A 14,541-nucleotide genomic window follows, 5' to 3' on the forward strand; every position below is an offset into this window, starting at 1 on the left:
GAAAGGAAACATGAAAAAAAGCTCGCTATTTTTATTCGTGTGTTTGCTGTGTTATGTTTAATTCCATAATTTGTGTGCAGAATGTGTGTCTGCCCTGAACAGCTCCTCATTGCTTGCACTCCTTAGCCTCCAGTCTCTCCTGCTTGGTTTGTATACTTAAATTCTACCCTGTCCTCTTGCAAATACACTCGAGGCGGAGCTGGCAGCCAAGAAACATCTTTGTGAGGTTAATCCTTTTCAACCCCTCATTTCAAGCACAGATTTTTGGTTTCCCACTGATTATAGTCCAGAAATAGCCTTTGGAATCACTTTTGGCATCGTTTTAGGCACTAAGAACTCTTCTGTATTAGATATCTAATCTCATGGCTTTGAAAGAGAAGGAAGGCATGAAAAAGAAAGTAAAGATCATGAAGCTTGCTTGGAAAATCACTTTAAATATGCAAAACTATAGTTAACAGTCACTTTTTTCAGAAATCGGCGCCATCTGGGACAGTTAGAGTTGGTGTTATTATGGGTTTAAACAGAAATGGATTATTGCAGTCTACCAAGATGAAATAGATTTTTTTTTTTTTTTTTTTTTTTTGGGGGGGCTCCGAGCATGAAGGGGATGGAGATTGCGAGATGAAAATTCTCAGGTCCCATCTACAGGATTTTGGTATTATATAACCTCCTTATAATACTGAACTAGAAAGGCAAGGTGTTAATTTTGGATTCAGAAAAAAATAATAATTTTGTAGTTCTGAAGAAAATTCAGAATTGCTTCCATTCATAACCAGAATCAAGATTTTTGATTTTTTTTTTTTTTTTTTTGCTTGAGGGGGACTCGCAGCATGAAGTGACTGATAGTTGCTGGAGACTGCCACTGTGCTCTCTGGACTGAGGTTCCTTGGAGTAATAATTTTATAAGTTGTCTTTTCGACGTTTCTTTCATGACTTAAAATCAATAAATTTAGAAAACATCTGCTAGTTTTGTTCTTCCTCTCTCACTTTGTGTTTTATCTTGCTAAGATGATTTTTGAGATCAATCACATCTCTTAGAACAGAGATCTTAAATGGCTTGGAAAAGAAAAACTTTTAGTAACTTTACTTAAATGAAACTGTTGTAATTAGCCTCTTTTCTGTCAAATTAAACTGTTCCTGCAAATAATATTGACTGAGCATATAGATTTGGCTATTTTTAAACATAGAAACAAGACTGGCCGCCTTCTCAAATGTGTGACAGCAGGTATCTATTGAATACTGAATTTCTGTTTCTGACATGCTTCCAAATTGCAACTGAAGTTAGTAATCGAAAGCAAAACCATTGATGACTCAGAAACTAGGTAATAAGCCACTATGATAGAAGTGACTAAACCAGGTTGCATAGTCCACAGATAGCGCCTTTCTGTCATACTCAGTCGAAGAAAAGTTAATGTCCTCTAAACCTCTGAACCTTTTTTGCCAACAGGGTCAAACATCTAATCTTAGTGGAGCCATGGGGTTTTCCAGAGAGGCCTGACAATGCTGAACACGAAAGACCAATTCCAATCTGGATCAAAGCACTAGGAGCTATATTGAGTCCATTTAATCCATTAGCTGGGCTGAGGATAGCAGGACCCTTTGGTGAGTTTTAGCTACTCTTAAATACCATTTCTGTTTTCGTTAAACGTAAACATGGAGCAGGTACCAAATGAAAATAAGCTTTGTTGCAAGTGTATATCACCCAAAGAGAAAAGAATTGGAGGAAGAAATGGGGAGGGGTTGAGGAAAGATGAACTCTAGGACAAGAGAGCAAGCTCTTTCTATTAGAAATACTAGTATGATAGTTTATAGCAAGCTACATTTTATTATTGTAGGCTACAGTTGTAGTGAGTCAGACTATGTGGACATCCATTGGGGAAGCCTCTCTTATAGGTTGCTGTGGAGGGCAGCGCTTCTCAAAATTTTTCATCCATTTCTCATTTCATGTGTTAAAAACGTTTTCTGCCATCAGCTTAATGTGCAATTCATGACAGGTGAAGCATAATTCTTAGAGAAGGGTGAGTTTAAACACTGCGCTGCGAGGTAGACATCAAACCCAACCTGATGAAGGCACTGAACCAAACCCAGGTTTCATTCTACATGCACATGTGTTTAAGCGTCTTGGCAGGCAGAGCTGTCTGATCCTCATTACAAAGCCAATTGCTCTTGTTCAAAGGTATGTGTTAGGCACTTAAATGGGAGCCAGGTTCTTTGGGCTATCACGATGGTATCACATGGATATTTAATCAGACCCGCAGGCAGATACTTAAAGCTGGGAGAGAGACAGAATCAAGAAAGATCTTTTTATTTGAGTGGTTTCCAGTTAGTTACTCTGCATGTTTTCCTTCACTTAACTGGAACAGTCACCCAGGAGGCTCCCAATAGAGGGGTTTCAGTGCTTAGGTTGGATTTGTGAATTCCATTCCTTGAGCCGAACACTTAAAAATTCCTCAGCACAACAGCAATGTCACTGGGCCCACACCCTTTTTATCGAACTCAGTCTTCAATATTAGTATTTCTTTCAGCATTTCCATAGGCACTGTGGAAAACATCACCCAGACAATTGAGTGTGTCTTCAATAAGCATTACAAAAATGACCCAGTGTGATTTCATTCTAACATTTGTTCCAGTGTGCCTTGATTCCTTGTTTCATTCTCCTTTGTAAATTCCCAGGGAAGGAGAATGGTTTTGTGATTGGACCCTCAGACAAAAGACTTTCTGATCAAAATGGAAAGTGAATTCTCAAATTTCGTAACTTTCAGTCCCCTAGTTATTGGAAATGGAGATGCTGTGGTCTCTATGCTGACAGCGGGGAAGACACAGAATTAATTTTTTTCTTCCAGGTATTCTTATCCCAATCCAGCTGTATCATTTGTGTTCAAAAATACCATAAACAGACAGAAAAAGACAGAAGTCCAGCAACTGAACTCTCTATAGAGAAAATACAAGCAGCAGAGAAAATTGCAGAATGTTTGCAAAATCTTCATAGCTTCAGGACTTAAATAGCTGTTTCATAAAGGAATGATTTTTCTCTTGTGCTGTATTAGTTTTCTAGATTGTTTTAAAGCGTTCATAAAAGCATGTTGCAATAGTCCAGTCTCAAGGTTACAAATGCACAGATCACTGTGACAAGGTCTACATAAATAGTACCAGGCCTTTGGCCAGGGACAGGTGGGAAGAAGTGATGTCATCATAATTGCACAGGTTATCAACAGTATTTTCAGTTTATAAACCCAAGTGGAAAACTGCGAGCCTATCTCTTCAGGGATGAATAATATTTTTAGACTAAGATTAGCCACTTAAATGGGAGCCAGGTTCTTTGGGCTATCACGATGGTATCACATGGATATTTAATCAGACCCGCAGGCAGATACTTAAAGCTGGGAGAGAGACAGAATCAAGAAAGATCTTTTTATTTGAGTGGTTTCCAGTTAGTTACTCTGCATGTTTTCCTTCACTTAACTGGAACAGTCACCCAGGAGGCTCCCAATAGAGGGGTTTCAGTGCTTAGGTTGGATTTGTGAATTCCATTCCTTGAGCCGAACACTTAAAAATTCCTCAGCACAACAGCAATGTCACTGGGCCCACACCCTTTTTATCGAACTCAGTCTTCAATATTAGTATTTCTTTCAGCATTTCCATAGGCACTGTGGAAAACATCACCCAGACAATTGAGTGTGTCTTCAATAAGCATTACAAAAATGACCCAGTGTGATTTCATTCTAACATTTGTTCCAGTGTGCCTTGATTCCTTGTTTCATTCTCCTTTGTAAATTCCCAGGGAAGGAGAATGGTTTTGTGATTGGACCCTCAGACAAAAGACTTTCTGATCAAAATGGAAAGTGAATTCTCAAATTTCGTAACTTTCAGTCCCCTAGTTATTGGAAATGGAGATGCTGTGGTCTCTATGCTGACAGCGGGGAAGACACAGAATTAATTTTTTTCTTCCAGGTATTCTTATCCCAATCCAGCTGTATCATTTGTGTTCAAAAATACCATAAACAGACAGAAAAAGACAGAAGTCCAGCAACTGAACTCTCTATAGAGAAAATACAAGCAGCAGAGAAAATTGCAGAATGTTTGCAAAATCTTCATAGCTTCAGGACTTAAATAGCTGTTTCATAAAGGAATGATTTTTCTCTTGTGCTGTATTAGTTTTCTAGATTGTTTTAAAGCGTTCATAAAAGCATGTTGCAATAGTCCAGTCTCAAGGTTACAAATGCACAGATCACTGTGACAAGGTCTACATAAATAGTACCAGGCCTTTGGCCAGGGACAGGTGGGAAGAAGTGATGTCATCATAATTGCACAGGTTATCAACAGTATTTTCAGTTTATAAACCCAAGTGGAAAACTGCGAGCCTATCTCTTCAGGGATGAATAATATTTTTAGACTAAGATTAGCCTTTTGGTGAGGCTCTTGTCCCAAAGATCTGCTTGGTCAACTAGAAGAGGCTTCTTCCTTAAAGAAGTAACTCAGAATAGGAGGTTAACTTTAGAAGGCCTGAAGTGGCCCCTGAAGGGACCTGCTTCTTTACTTTGGCTGTTAAGGCAGCATGGACAATAGCTTTCCTAGGTTAGATCTCTTGATTTATACCAGTCCTTATGTCTTACACTCTTGTCAAGATTTCTATTTGTGTTCTTTCAACTAAACACTAGTTAGATGAACTAGCTTCAGAAGAAAACTGTTCTGTAAAAGGACTTATATCTAAGGAAGAAAAACAGCGCAGCTCTTTCAACAGGGCCTTCTCATTCTGAGAGATGGGCTGCTTTTGGCCCACCCAGTGCTGCCAGAGCAAGGAGAAAGGCAGTTTTGGTAGGTGAGATTAAACTGGTAGCAAAAAGATAGTCTATTTACCCCTTCTGCTGGTCCCCTTTGCGTGTTTCCTCTGTTGCTGCAGTGGCCCTTCTCAAACATTCTCCACATGTATTCAGCAGGGATTGAATTGCCCCTCTTCTGGTGCAGCAGAAAATCCTTTAGAATATTAATGTTTCATTCCTCTATGGTGTAATGCCATTGTGTTTTCCTAAGACATGCAAGTGGTGAAACAAAACATCGGTTTAGAAGTCATCAAGCTTGGCCACAAGTTTCAAAGGAACGCGTTTGGAGGGTTGCAATGAAAAGCGTTAGGCAATCTGGTAAAGTTGTCCATACAAATTCCTCCTCTAATAGCCTTTTCTGTTTTAACAGGATTAAGCCTTGTCCAGCGTTTAAGACCGGATTTCAAGCGCAAGTATTCATCAATGTTTGATGATAACACTGTGGCTGAGTATATCTATCACTGCAACGTACAGTCACCCAGGTGAGTATGAGTATGTTCTGAAGTCTGTCTTTCATTTACTGAGTGCCTGCTGCTCCCTCCAACGGCCAGGGCAATGGTGTGTGTGCTTTTTCATTTAAAATTGTAAAATTGATTGTATAAATTGAAGAAAAAGGCAGCATTGCGCTTTTTCTTAATTCCAGAAACGGAAAAATGTAAAAGCTATCCTGATTCTGTATTTCTTCTGAACTACCTGTCTGTTAATTCTGAGAGAGTTTGGATGCTAATTTTTAATTTAAAAATTGTTACAATCGTTTAATTTATGAAGAATTTCTTTAAAAACTTTAAAAATCGGGTATTTCATTCTCTTAAGTGTTATCACGCAGTACTGTAAAAACATAGGTTCTTTCTGTTGAAAATTACACCCAAACCTTGAAAACTTATGTTTCTTAATAGCCCAGCCTCGTGTAGTATTGCACTCTGGGTTACCAAAAGGCACAGATACGCCAGTTTAGAGAAAAGGCAGATCCAATGGAAATTTAATCGTTTTTACCCTTCTTGATGACTTGAAGTGGTGAAACAGCTTTCAAGAACATGACTATTCCCTACGGATGGGCAAAAAGGCCGATGCTGCAACGGATTCCACAAATGGATCGAGACATTCCTATCACTGTGGTCTATGGAGCACGTTCGTGTATAGATGGCAATTCTGGCAGCACTATCCAGTCTCTGAGACCAAATTCATACGTGAAGACAATAGTAAGTTGACTTTTAAAGCAGTTCTTTGTTTATTGTGTGGATTTGTTTAAATCATATCTACGGTTTTTTTATACCAACTGTGGAAATGTTGGCCCTTTGATTTAAAGCCTGGGGTAATAACTTACAATTTCTGTAACAGGGAGAGGGAAAACAAATGTTAGATCAGAGAGTACATAGACAAAAGAGTATTGAGTTCCCAGAATAAGAAAGAAACCTGCTGTAGCACTAAAAGTTGAATTAGATCTTAGAGCAAAGTCATTCTTCTGCTCTGCACAACATTTTGCTCTATAGTGTGCTAATGCAAATAGTTTTTGTGGTCACTGGTAAGTATCTGGGGTTTAAAACCACAGCAGTCCTAATATCTGCATATATATATATGTCATAGCGAGGAGGCTCTCATAAACTCTTCTAATCTTTCTGTATAATGCTTTGGTTTCTCTGATAAGAGTGGTTTGTACCTGATGCTTAGGTTCTTGTAAGCATCTTTAAGTCATTAAAAAAGTACCTAATGTTGTCTTCCTAGCTAATACATTCCTGTTCAGAGATATGGCATTATAATTTAAAATGTGTGTACCCACAACTTGATGCGAGTGTGCACACTGCATTTTTTTTGGTTGATTTCTGTAAAACCAAACAAATTTAAAAGTAATCTTCATGCATTGTCACATCAGTCAGCCGTGATAATTGAATATGCATATATGTTACAGTGCTGTGAGGTGATAAAATATTTGAATACACCAACTGTCTTCTTACTGATGTTTAGATCTATCTGGACAGAAGTGTATAGTATGTGATGCCGATACTATATTGCACCAAGTCATTCAAATAAAATTTTACTATCTTGATATAGCTGACATCAGAGCTTGAACTCGGAGAAAAGACATTGTTATGGAACTCTTTACATGTCTTAAAGAGCACGAATATATTTTATAAATGTTGACATCCAGCCTGAAAGTGTCACTTAACTGCTTAACAAGAGAGAAAGTTGAAACAAAAAGTCACACTTAAGCAGTGTACAACAGATTGCTGGGATAAGCTTATACCATTCAGGCAGATTTTTCCAGTCTGGTCAGTGGCTTTTAGAAGGGACTGTGGAAAACTTTGTTGTATTCCAGGTTAAAATTTTGTGAAGTCAAATCCAGATTCTAAAAGGTAAATTGGTGTGGTACAAGTTACAGGGACATCAAAGGAGGGAAGGGATTCTCATGAGGCTGAGACATGGACTGGCAGCACCATCTTTGGCAAAACACACAGCAGTTCTGGTCTTTTATTATGTGGTGTTGTTTCAAATTAATTTTTACTTCGACTTTGTGAGTTTTTTTAACAGAGTAACATCACTATACTTTTCTGGGCTTCAGTTAGAGACTTAAGAGTGTTTCAGTGGAGGGAGGGGAAAAATAGATTTAAATACAAATTAATCTTGGACTGATTATAAAATGAAAAGAAAATAGGTCAAGTACCTTTGCTCTACACTATGGTGATGACTTGGCACCAGTTTTGGCAGGGAATGATGAATTACAGAAATAAGTAACCACCCTGTGCCTGGTTATTTAAGCCCTTAAGTTTGTTACATAGTTACTGTGAAATAACTAGGTGACAAACGTGGGGTTTCCCCCCATGTATTGCATTATATGAATTTTACCTGTCCCTGCTGAACATAGTAGTTGTCAATTTGGAGGATTGAAGTTCGCTTCCACAAGTCTAGAGAATCCCCAGCAATTTAAGCTTCTGAGTTCTTAATCATTTATCCTAGTACCTTCTTTCGTCTCTTCCATATAGTTTTTATAATAAGAGAACACAAATGATTTTATGTTCTCTCTAATGCAAATGCTTATATAACTGAAGAACGACCTGGCAGAACTATCTGAGTGGAGAACGAAGGGGATGAAGATGAATCAGACGTGTGATATGTAAAGCGTGTTCTCCCAAGTTTGTTTTGCTGCGACTTGTGTCGGCTTGAATGGTGGGGTTTTATTTCAACGGGGTGTGCAGTTGCATAATCAGTAGTTTTACCCTCTTTTCCTGTGTAGCACAGTTCCTTCAACAGGTGGAACAAGCTTTTCTGATGTTTGCAACCCTTTTTAGGCTGTATAATACCACCCCCTGGCAGCGTTTGTGCTCACTGCACTAACACAGGCTGGGTGTCCAGTGCTGAGATTTATCTTTTTGAGTCATGAAGTATCAAGTAGGTAATGTGTAAAAGTCAGGTTCTTCATAAATACCGGTATTTATTAATTTGTTTATTACATTCTTGTGATTTTTTTTGACCTGTTTCTTCACCTTTATCCTCCAGGCCATCCTTGGTGCAGGTCATTATGTGTACGCTGATCAACCCGAAGACTTCAATCAGAAAGTGAAAGATATCTGTGATTCCGTGGACTGACTGTCTTCTCTTCGTTAGCAAGTCGTACCGTAGATAGCGTTTGATACCAGTGCTCTCTAGGAAATCACTAAAGAATGCGGAGCTAATGGAACAGGCTCTGTTTGCACACTGTTTCTTCTAAGAAGCCATTTGCACACTTAAACCACTTAGTGCCTTTTTTGTGGGGGTGTAGGGAGGTTTGAAGCAAACTTTGTACAGCTTTGTTTGAGATTGGACTTTAGATTATTGGCCTGTCATATATGAAATTACAACTTTTTAAACTGGAATTTTTTTCAAAAAGTAATTGAATTTTGCACATGCTGAACTTCTAAAGATGCTAAATTCTCCTCCAACACAGAAAACTATCGATACAGATACAGTGTATGAAATGCAATTTGGTTTCTTTATAAACATTCATAATTTTTAGTTGATGTTTCATAGCAAGAATGTGAAAATGCTCATTCATTTTATTTTTGGAATTCAGAACTCCATAGACAATATTTTAAGGGGGTGTATTTTATTTTTTTTTTTTATTGGCGTGATAACAGCTTATGAAGCTGATTTTGGGAGAGGGACAGGGCCAAAACAATGAGCAGTGTCTGTCACTGAAATATGTGTGTTAGTTTGTAAGAAATCTGGGCTCAATATTAGGAAATCTTTCTTCTGTTGGATTTTATTTCTGTTTATCTCAAGGCATCTTTTTCCATCTGTGCAACTTTTACGGAAGGCTCAGTTTGTAAGAGTCAATGATGTCACCAGCACTTGTGCTTCCATAGATATTTTGATATGTAGATGTCAGTGATTTAAAAGACATAAATTGGCTTGTTAGTTACTCCATCTATTTTTAACACTTTACTGCAAGATTTGTTACTAGCCTAAACCTAACAATCGTAGATAAGTTGATTTTGATTAGGGCTAGGGAATGGCCATCTGGATAGTGAGCATAAGTCCCTTTTTCTTTAATTAGAAAACCTAATCCACTTTTTAGTAAATTCAGGGCAGAGGAGAGGCAGAGGGAGGATATTGATGTTCTCTAATTGGGAACTACAACAGGTTAGTGTATTTCAGTTAACATGCAGCCTCCTTATAGGAAGGATTATTACTGGAATGAACAATACCACTGTAACAAATTATAATTAATATTTCTTAGAGATTCTTTATATAATAATATATTTTAATTGAGTATTTCAGTATCAGAGATAATCCGGTCTCTGCATCTTTTTGCAATCGTAGTTTGACATTAGTTTTTCAGATGCTTTGTAAATTATATTAAGCAAAATACTTTGTCACTTTAAAGCCAAATTATGTGGTGATTTTTTTTAACAGGTTTACATAAAACTATTGATCTGCTTTTGAATATTAAATTGACTACTGAAGAGTTCTTGATACTTTTATACATAGATAATTTGAATTAATGATAGCACCGACCTAAAGCTTGAATGGAATTCTGTGCATTTTTTTCTCCAATTAAGGAATTGTTACATGTATTTATGATATGGAAGGCAAAAATACCTAAAATATTCAGGTAATACTCTGATTATTTTCCCAGTTAAACATAATCTCTCTCTTTCTGAAGGAGATACTTATCTGTATGGTGCTATGTAAACATCAAACAGTCTTTGTGACTGCCTTGACTGGTAGCACTTGATATCTAACAAGATAAAGATTTTAATTAAAAGTAACTATTGAATTAAATTGCTTTTTCAATTAGCAGATGCCAGAATTTTTCAACAAAATTTTGGGTTATTTCCTAAAATCTTTCAAAATGGAAAATCAGAATATGAATTATATTTTTTAATATAAGCTATAAATTATCAGTCATACCACCATTTAGGTGGATGCATTCAGTATGTATTTTTCCACCCTTTTCTGTGTCTGATTTGTATTTATCAACTTAAACAGCTATTTTAATTATCTGTTAAAACCTAATGCAAAATATATTCTGAGTCTCCTCCAAATGACAAAGGGTGAAACAAACTATTGGTATTTTCAGATAGCACTTACTGATGGGAATTCTAGATTCCACATCAAGAAGATGGAAGTAGGGATAAAAATTGCACACTGGATGTGAATATTGTTTTAAATATCCCTTGCTTTTTCAGCTTGTTGTACTAATAAGACTTATTGCTTAAGTTTTGCACAATAAAAAAAAATCTTAAATGTTATGTTTGATTAATATTAAGACATTATGTTGCTTTTGTAAAAATTGTGTGTAATTAAGCCCTGGAAATCAAAACTAATTAATAAGGTAAGCTAAACCACCCAAAATACATTATAAATACGGCAATGCTTATTTTCAACTGTCTCAATATTGTTAGGTTTTCTTGTATTTAACTGAAACTGGTAAGCATTTGTCAACAAGTAGCTGCAAGCTCAGAATGCTGATTGTATATACAAGGAAAATGTTTGTTGGTTGTCTTCCAGGCAGTATTAGATACTGCTGTGAAGGTCAAGATGGAATTTTGAATATCCTATTGTGTGCAACATAACCCAATAAAGTTACTTTAATAAACATAATATGAGGTGCTGAACAGAAAATGAATGACACACTGAAACACTTGGGAGCTAGAGCTTTTGTGAGCGATTACTGTTGAGGAATAAGCTCAGTTTCTCCAGAAGTCCTGTTTCAGTGCAGTGACCAGTTGCTTAAATGTACCTCAGCAAGCACTGAAAAGTGATGGTGCCATTTTTATTATAGAGCTATAAAATAAGACAAGAATCACAGGCATAAACGCACCCAAAGATCTGTCCCGTTCTAGCATCAAAATGAAGACAGCTTTGTACCAGAGGCTAGGGCATAACAAAAAGAATCCAAAATATTAATAAAATCCAAGATTAACTGTCTAAGTCTCCAGGACACACTCTTCTTCCTGAGGTTGTTGTGATAAAATTTTATTAAAGTAACTTAGTAATATTTTGTTTGCATGGCTCAGTTCATCTTGTTACTTATTGAACCCTGCCAGATTAGATTTTAGTTCTGAAAAACTGATTTCCAGAGAAGTAATTTATTGATAAGACTCTATAATAAAACATTCTCAACCATCACAAGAAAGTCCCCGTTTGTATCTGATTGTGAAAAGTAAATGGAGAATGTGAACTTGTAGGTGCTGAGCTTGGAAAAATGGGTCCAAACAGAACAACGCTGGCATTTCTTTTTAAACCATATCTTTTTAAGATTGCTACAATTGTTTGTGCTGAACTGATGTGACAGTCTCTGTCTGAAATGCTCTCTGTGGTCCGTTGTGGTTCGTCACATTCCCAGCCCTTCTAGATCACAGTTATTCAGCTTTTTGACTGAGAGTAAGACAAGATTAAATACAATAAAACCATCTGGAACCGATGTGTGGGCAGAGGTGCTCAGGATTGCCTATTTTGCTAGCGTTCATTAAAAAGTGAGTCTCCAGAAGCCTAAGGCTATTAGTCAACTGGTGGTTAAGTGGGTGGTTTCTTGGGGCTTCTCCAGCTCTGTCGTTTTGTTGGGTTCTGTTAACATTGGCCGGTTCACCTTCAGCCCATCCTGTGGTGTTTAACCATGGCGGTGCACCCAAGTTGCCAGAAGCCATCACCTGGGGATTTATTTTGTAGGAATCACAAGGGAAATTTGTCAAAGGGTGAGTCACTGAAGGTAACTGGAGAGACTGTGTTAGTGGGACTAGGGAGACCAGATTGGGACATGGGTGTGTGCAGCAACTGCTTTCTGGTATTGGTGGCAGTAGATGAAAATGGTTGGAGACTTCAGGTTTTCAGGCAGGTGATGGATGGATGGATAGAGCAAAGGTACGTAACTGGAATGACAACATACACCATGAGGAGCAGTAAAAGCTGGAAGTGAATGACAGCTGAAACCAGCAAAATTCAGCTGAAGAGCAGGGCAGTCTGGTTCAGCTCTCAGTGAAAATAAGGGAAAGCATGAGGGAAAGGCTATGGGGTACCTGGGGCATAGAGAGGGCAAGGGCTGGTGAACAAGAAGAGAAGAACCCGGGTGGCATGGCTGGGGTAGGTGTGAAGGTCTGGGCTAGAGCAGAAGGTAGCCTGCTGCTAAAGGAGCACCTGCCAGGAGACAGCAAAGCCCCAGGCGGCCAGCATCTGTAATCCAGTTAGGTGCTAAACTGAAGTATCTTCTCCTGTAATTAATTCCTCCTTGCCTCCCTAAAACACCGAATCTTTGTCTTAGCTATAGCTTTCTCTCTGAGTGCTGGAGCCGGGCAGCAAGCGAGCATTCATGGTTCACATCTCCGAGCTCCCTGCTGCCCAGTTCTATTTGGGCTGGTTAGGGCTGCTGCACAACAGCCCGGCTTACTGGGGTAAGGAGGGTGCCTGCTGCCCCAGCCAGAGGAAATTCTGTCTGGTGAGCTCGGATCTACGAGCACAGTAAGGTTCTGGTATCCCTACTTCGATTAAAGCTTGTCCTCTGAACGCAAGTGTGGTTTCACAAGCCGGACACAGTTCCCTCAGACTTGATTAAAGCTTGTCCTCTGAACGCAAGTGCAGTTTCACAAGCCGGACACAGTTCCCTCAGACTGGTACTTGGATGGGAAGCATTTAAAGAATGGCTGTCTCCTGCAGCGCTTGGGAAATCAGGAGAAACAGGATCCTCACAAGTCAAAAATGAGCTGATGGGGGACGCTGGGCTGCCTGAGGTAAGATGAGAGGTCGAGACGTACAAGATGACTTGTCACTAAAGATCATAAATCCATTTTTTACAAGAGCAGTGGGGGGCCTTGGCTGCATTCTGGTTTGCCTCGTTCCGTTTTGGTCACAGGAATATCCTACCTCAAGATCTGGAGGTGGTCAGTAGAACGTAGAGGTACAAAATATGGAAATACTTGTCACATGTATTGTAAAAATAAGGAACACAAGTACTGCACTGAAATTTAGACATTTTTGGATATGTAGATAATTTGTGATAGTGATTAGCAGGAAGATGCAAGTGGTGACAACGCTCAAAGTTAGGCTTGTGCTGCACTTGTATTTATGCTTTGTTTGTAGATGAGAGCTGGCAAGCTGAAACTGTGTGTTTTGGGAAGCGGGGTGAGGGCTGTGGGGTGGAGTGTGACCCCAAATGTGCGCTAAGAAGTAGATGTGCTTTGTAAACGAACTACTGCAAAAGCAGAATCTCGATATATTTACAGGTCTATTTCTGCACTCTTGAATTCGCCTCCTTGATGTGTAAATGACTGGAGCTGCGTGTGGAGCAAGGTGAGGCTATCGCTTCCTTTGCAGCTTCCCGATATGTAAATGTTTCCCTGGTATCCAGCAGCCTCTCTGCTTTGGCTGTATATTTAAAGACATTTGCATTCACTCAGAGCTCAAATCTAAAACGGAGGCTAAACAGCTCAGCGGATGCAAATCCCCCAGCTAGAGCACCCCTCTGAAAAGGGGATTATTGCTCACATTTCCCTCAGGTTCACGTTCTCCTCGGCACCTGCCGGGAGCGAGATGGGTCTCCCTCAGCTTGTCCTGCTGGACGCTGAGCCTCTGTGTTTGACCACGTGCTGGTGGCCAGTTTTGCCTCCTGAGTGTCCCCAGTAGATGCTTTGATAAACACAGGCTTAACAAAAATAACCATTCTGCAAGCACTCAGCCTAGCAAGGATGTGCAGGTGGCAGATGCTGGTAGTGGGATATGGAGGAGAAGGACCAGCATGTGGTGTCTCCTGAGAGTGGTGGGATGGTGAGCCCCATCCAGCCCCTGGCTCTGGCTTATTTTTAGGTTTGCAGGCCCTGACCCACTCTCATCTGCTTGCTGCAGGACCCCGACTCAATTTAATCCCCTGTGTCCAGCTGCCCTGAGCTGCAGGAGGAAACATTTGAGCCTCTCGGGCATCTTAAACACCTCTGTCCAAGCAATCCACTGGCAGTTATCCCCCTTGTAGCTGAGGCCTTTAGGAATGTGTGTCTGTTTCTACAAAGAAACTTCTCAGGGTAATAGTGGGTGCTGGTAAGGGGCAGAGAAAGCCAAGGAGATAGCCCACCAACTGGATTGTCCTCCCACACTGACTCCTGCCCCTCCATGCCCACCAACACCCCTGGCAGGCAACAGGTCCCCCACTCAGAGAACATCTCTCCCAGGCCATACATCCTCATGCTTTCCTTCATGGAGACCTCTCGTGCTTCTACCCCTGTGCCTGTGGGTCACTGAATCCACTGGCAGTTATCCC

General features: G+C 39.5%; 1 protein-coding gene across 1 annotated transcript in view; it reads left to right on the forward strand.

Annotated features, from left to right (window-relative positions):
- ABHD5 (abhydrolase domain containing 5) overlaps positions 1-11,426 on the forward strand; it is a 30,797-nt gene extending 19,371 nt beyond the window's left edge. The window contains exons 4-7 of the mRNA XM_014937851.1: positions 1,448-1,602; positions 5,191-5,302; positions 5,833-6,019; positions 8,313-11,426. Of these exons, the coding sequence (XP_014793337.1) occupies positions 1,448-1,602; positions 5,191-5,302; positions 5,833-6,019; positions 8,313-8,402 (544 nt within the window). The 3' untranslated portion in view covers positions 8,403-11,426. The remainder of the gene's footprint in view (positions 1-1,447; positions 1,603-5,190; positions 5,303-5,832; positions 6,020-8,312) is intronic.
- Positions 11,427-14,541: the final 3,115 nt, after the last annotated feature.

The sequence above is a fragment of the Calidris pugnax genome, unplaced genomic scaffold (assembly GCF_001431845.1).
Source record: "Calidris pugnax isolate Ruff unplaced genomic scaffold, ASM143184v1 scaffold11, whole genome shotgun sequence".
In the NCBI taxonomy this organism is placed as follows: Eukaryota; Metazoa; Chordata; class Aves; order Charadriiformes; family Scolopacidae; genus Calidris; species Calidris pugnax.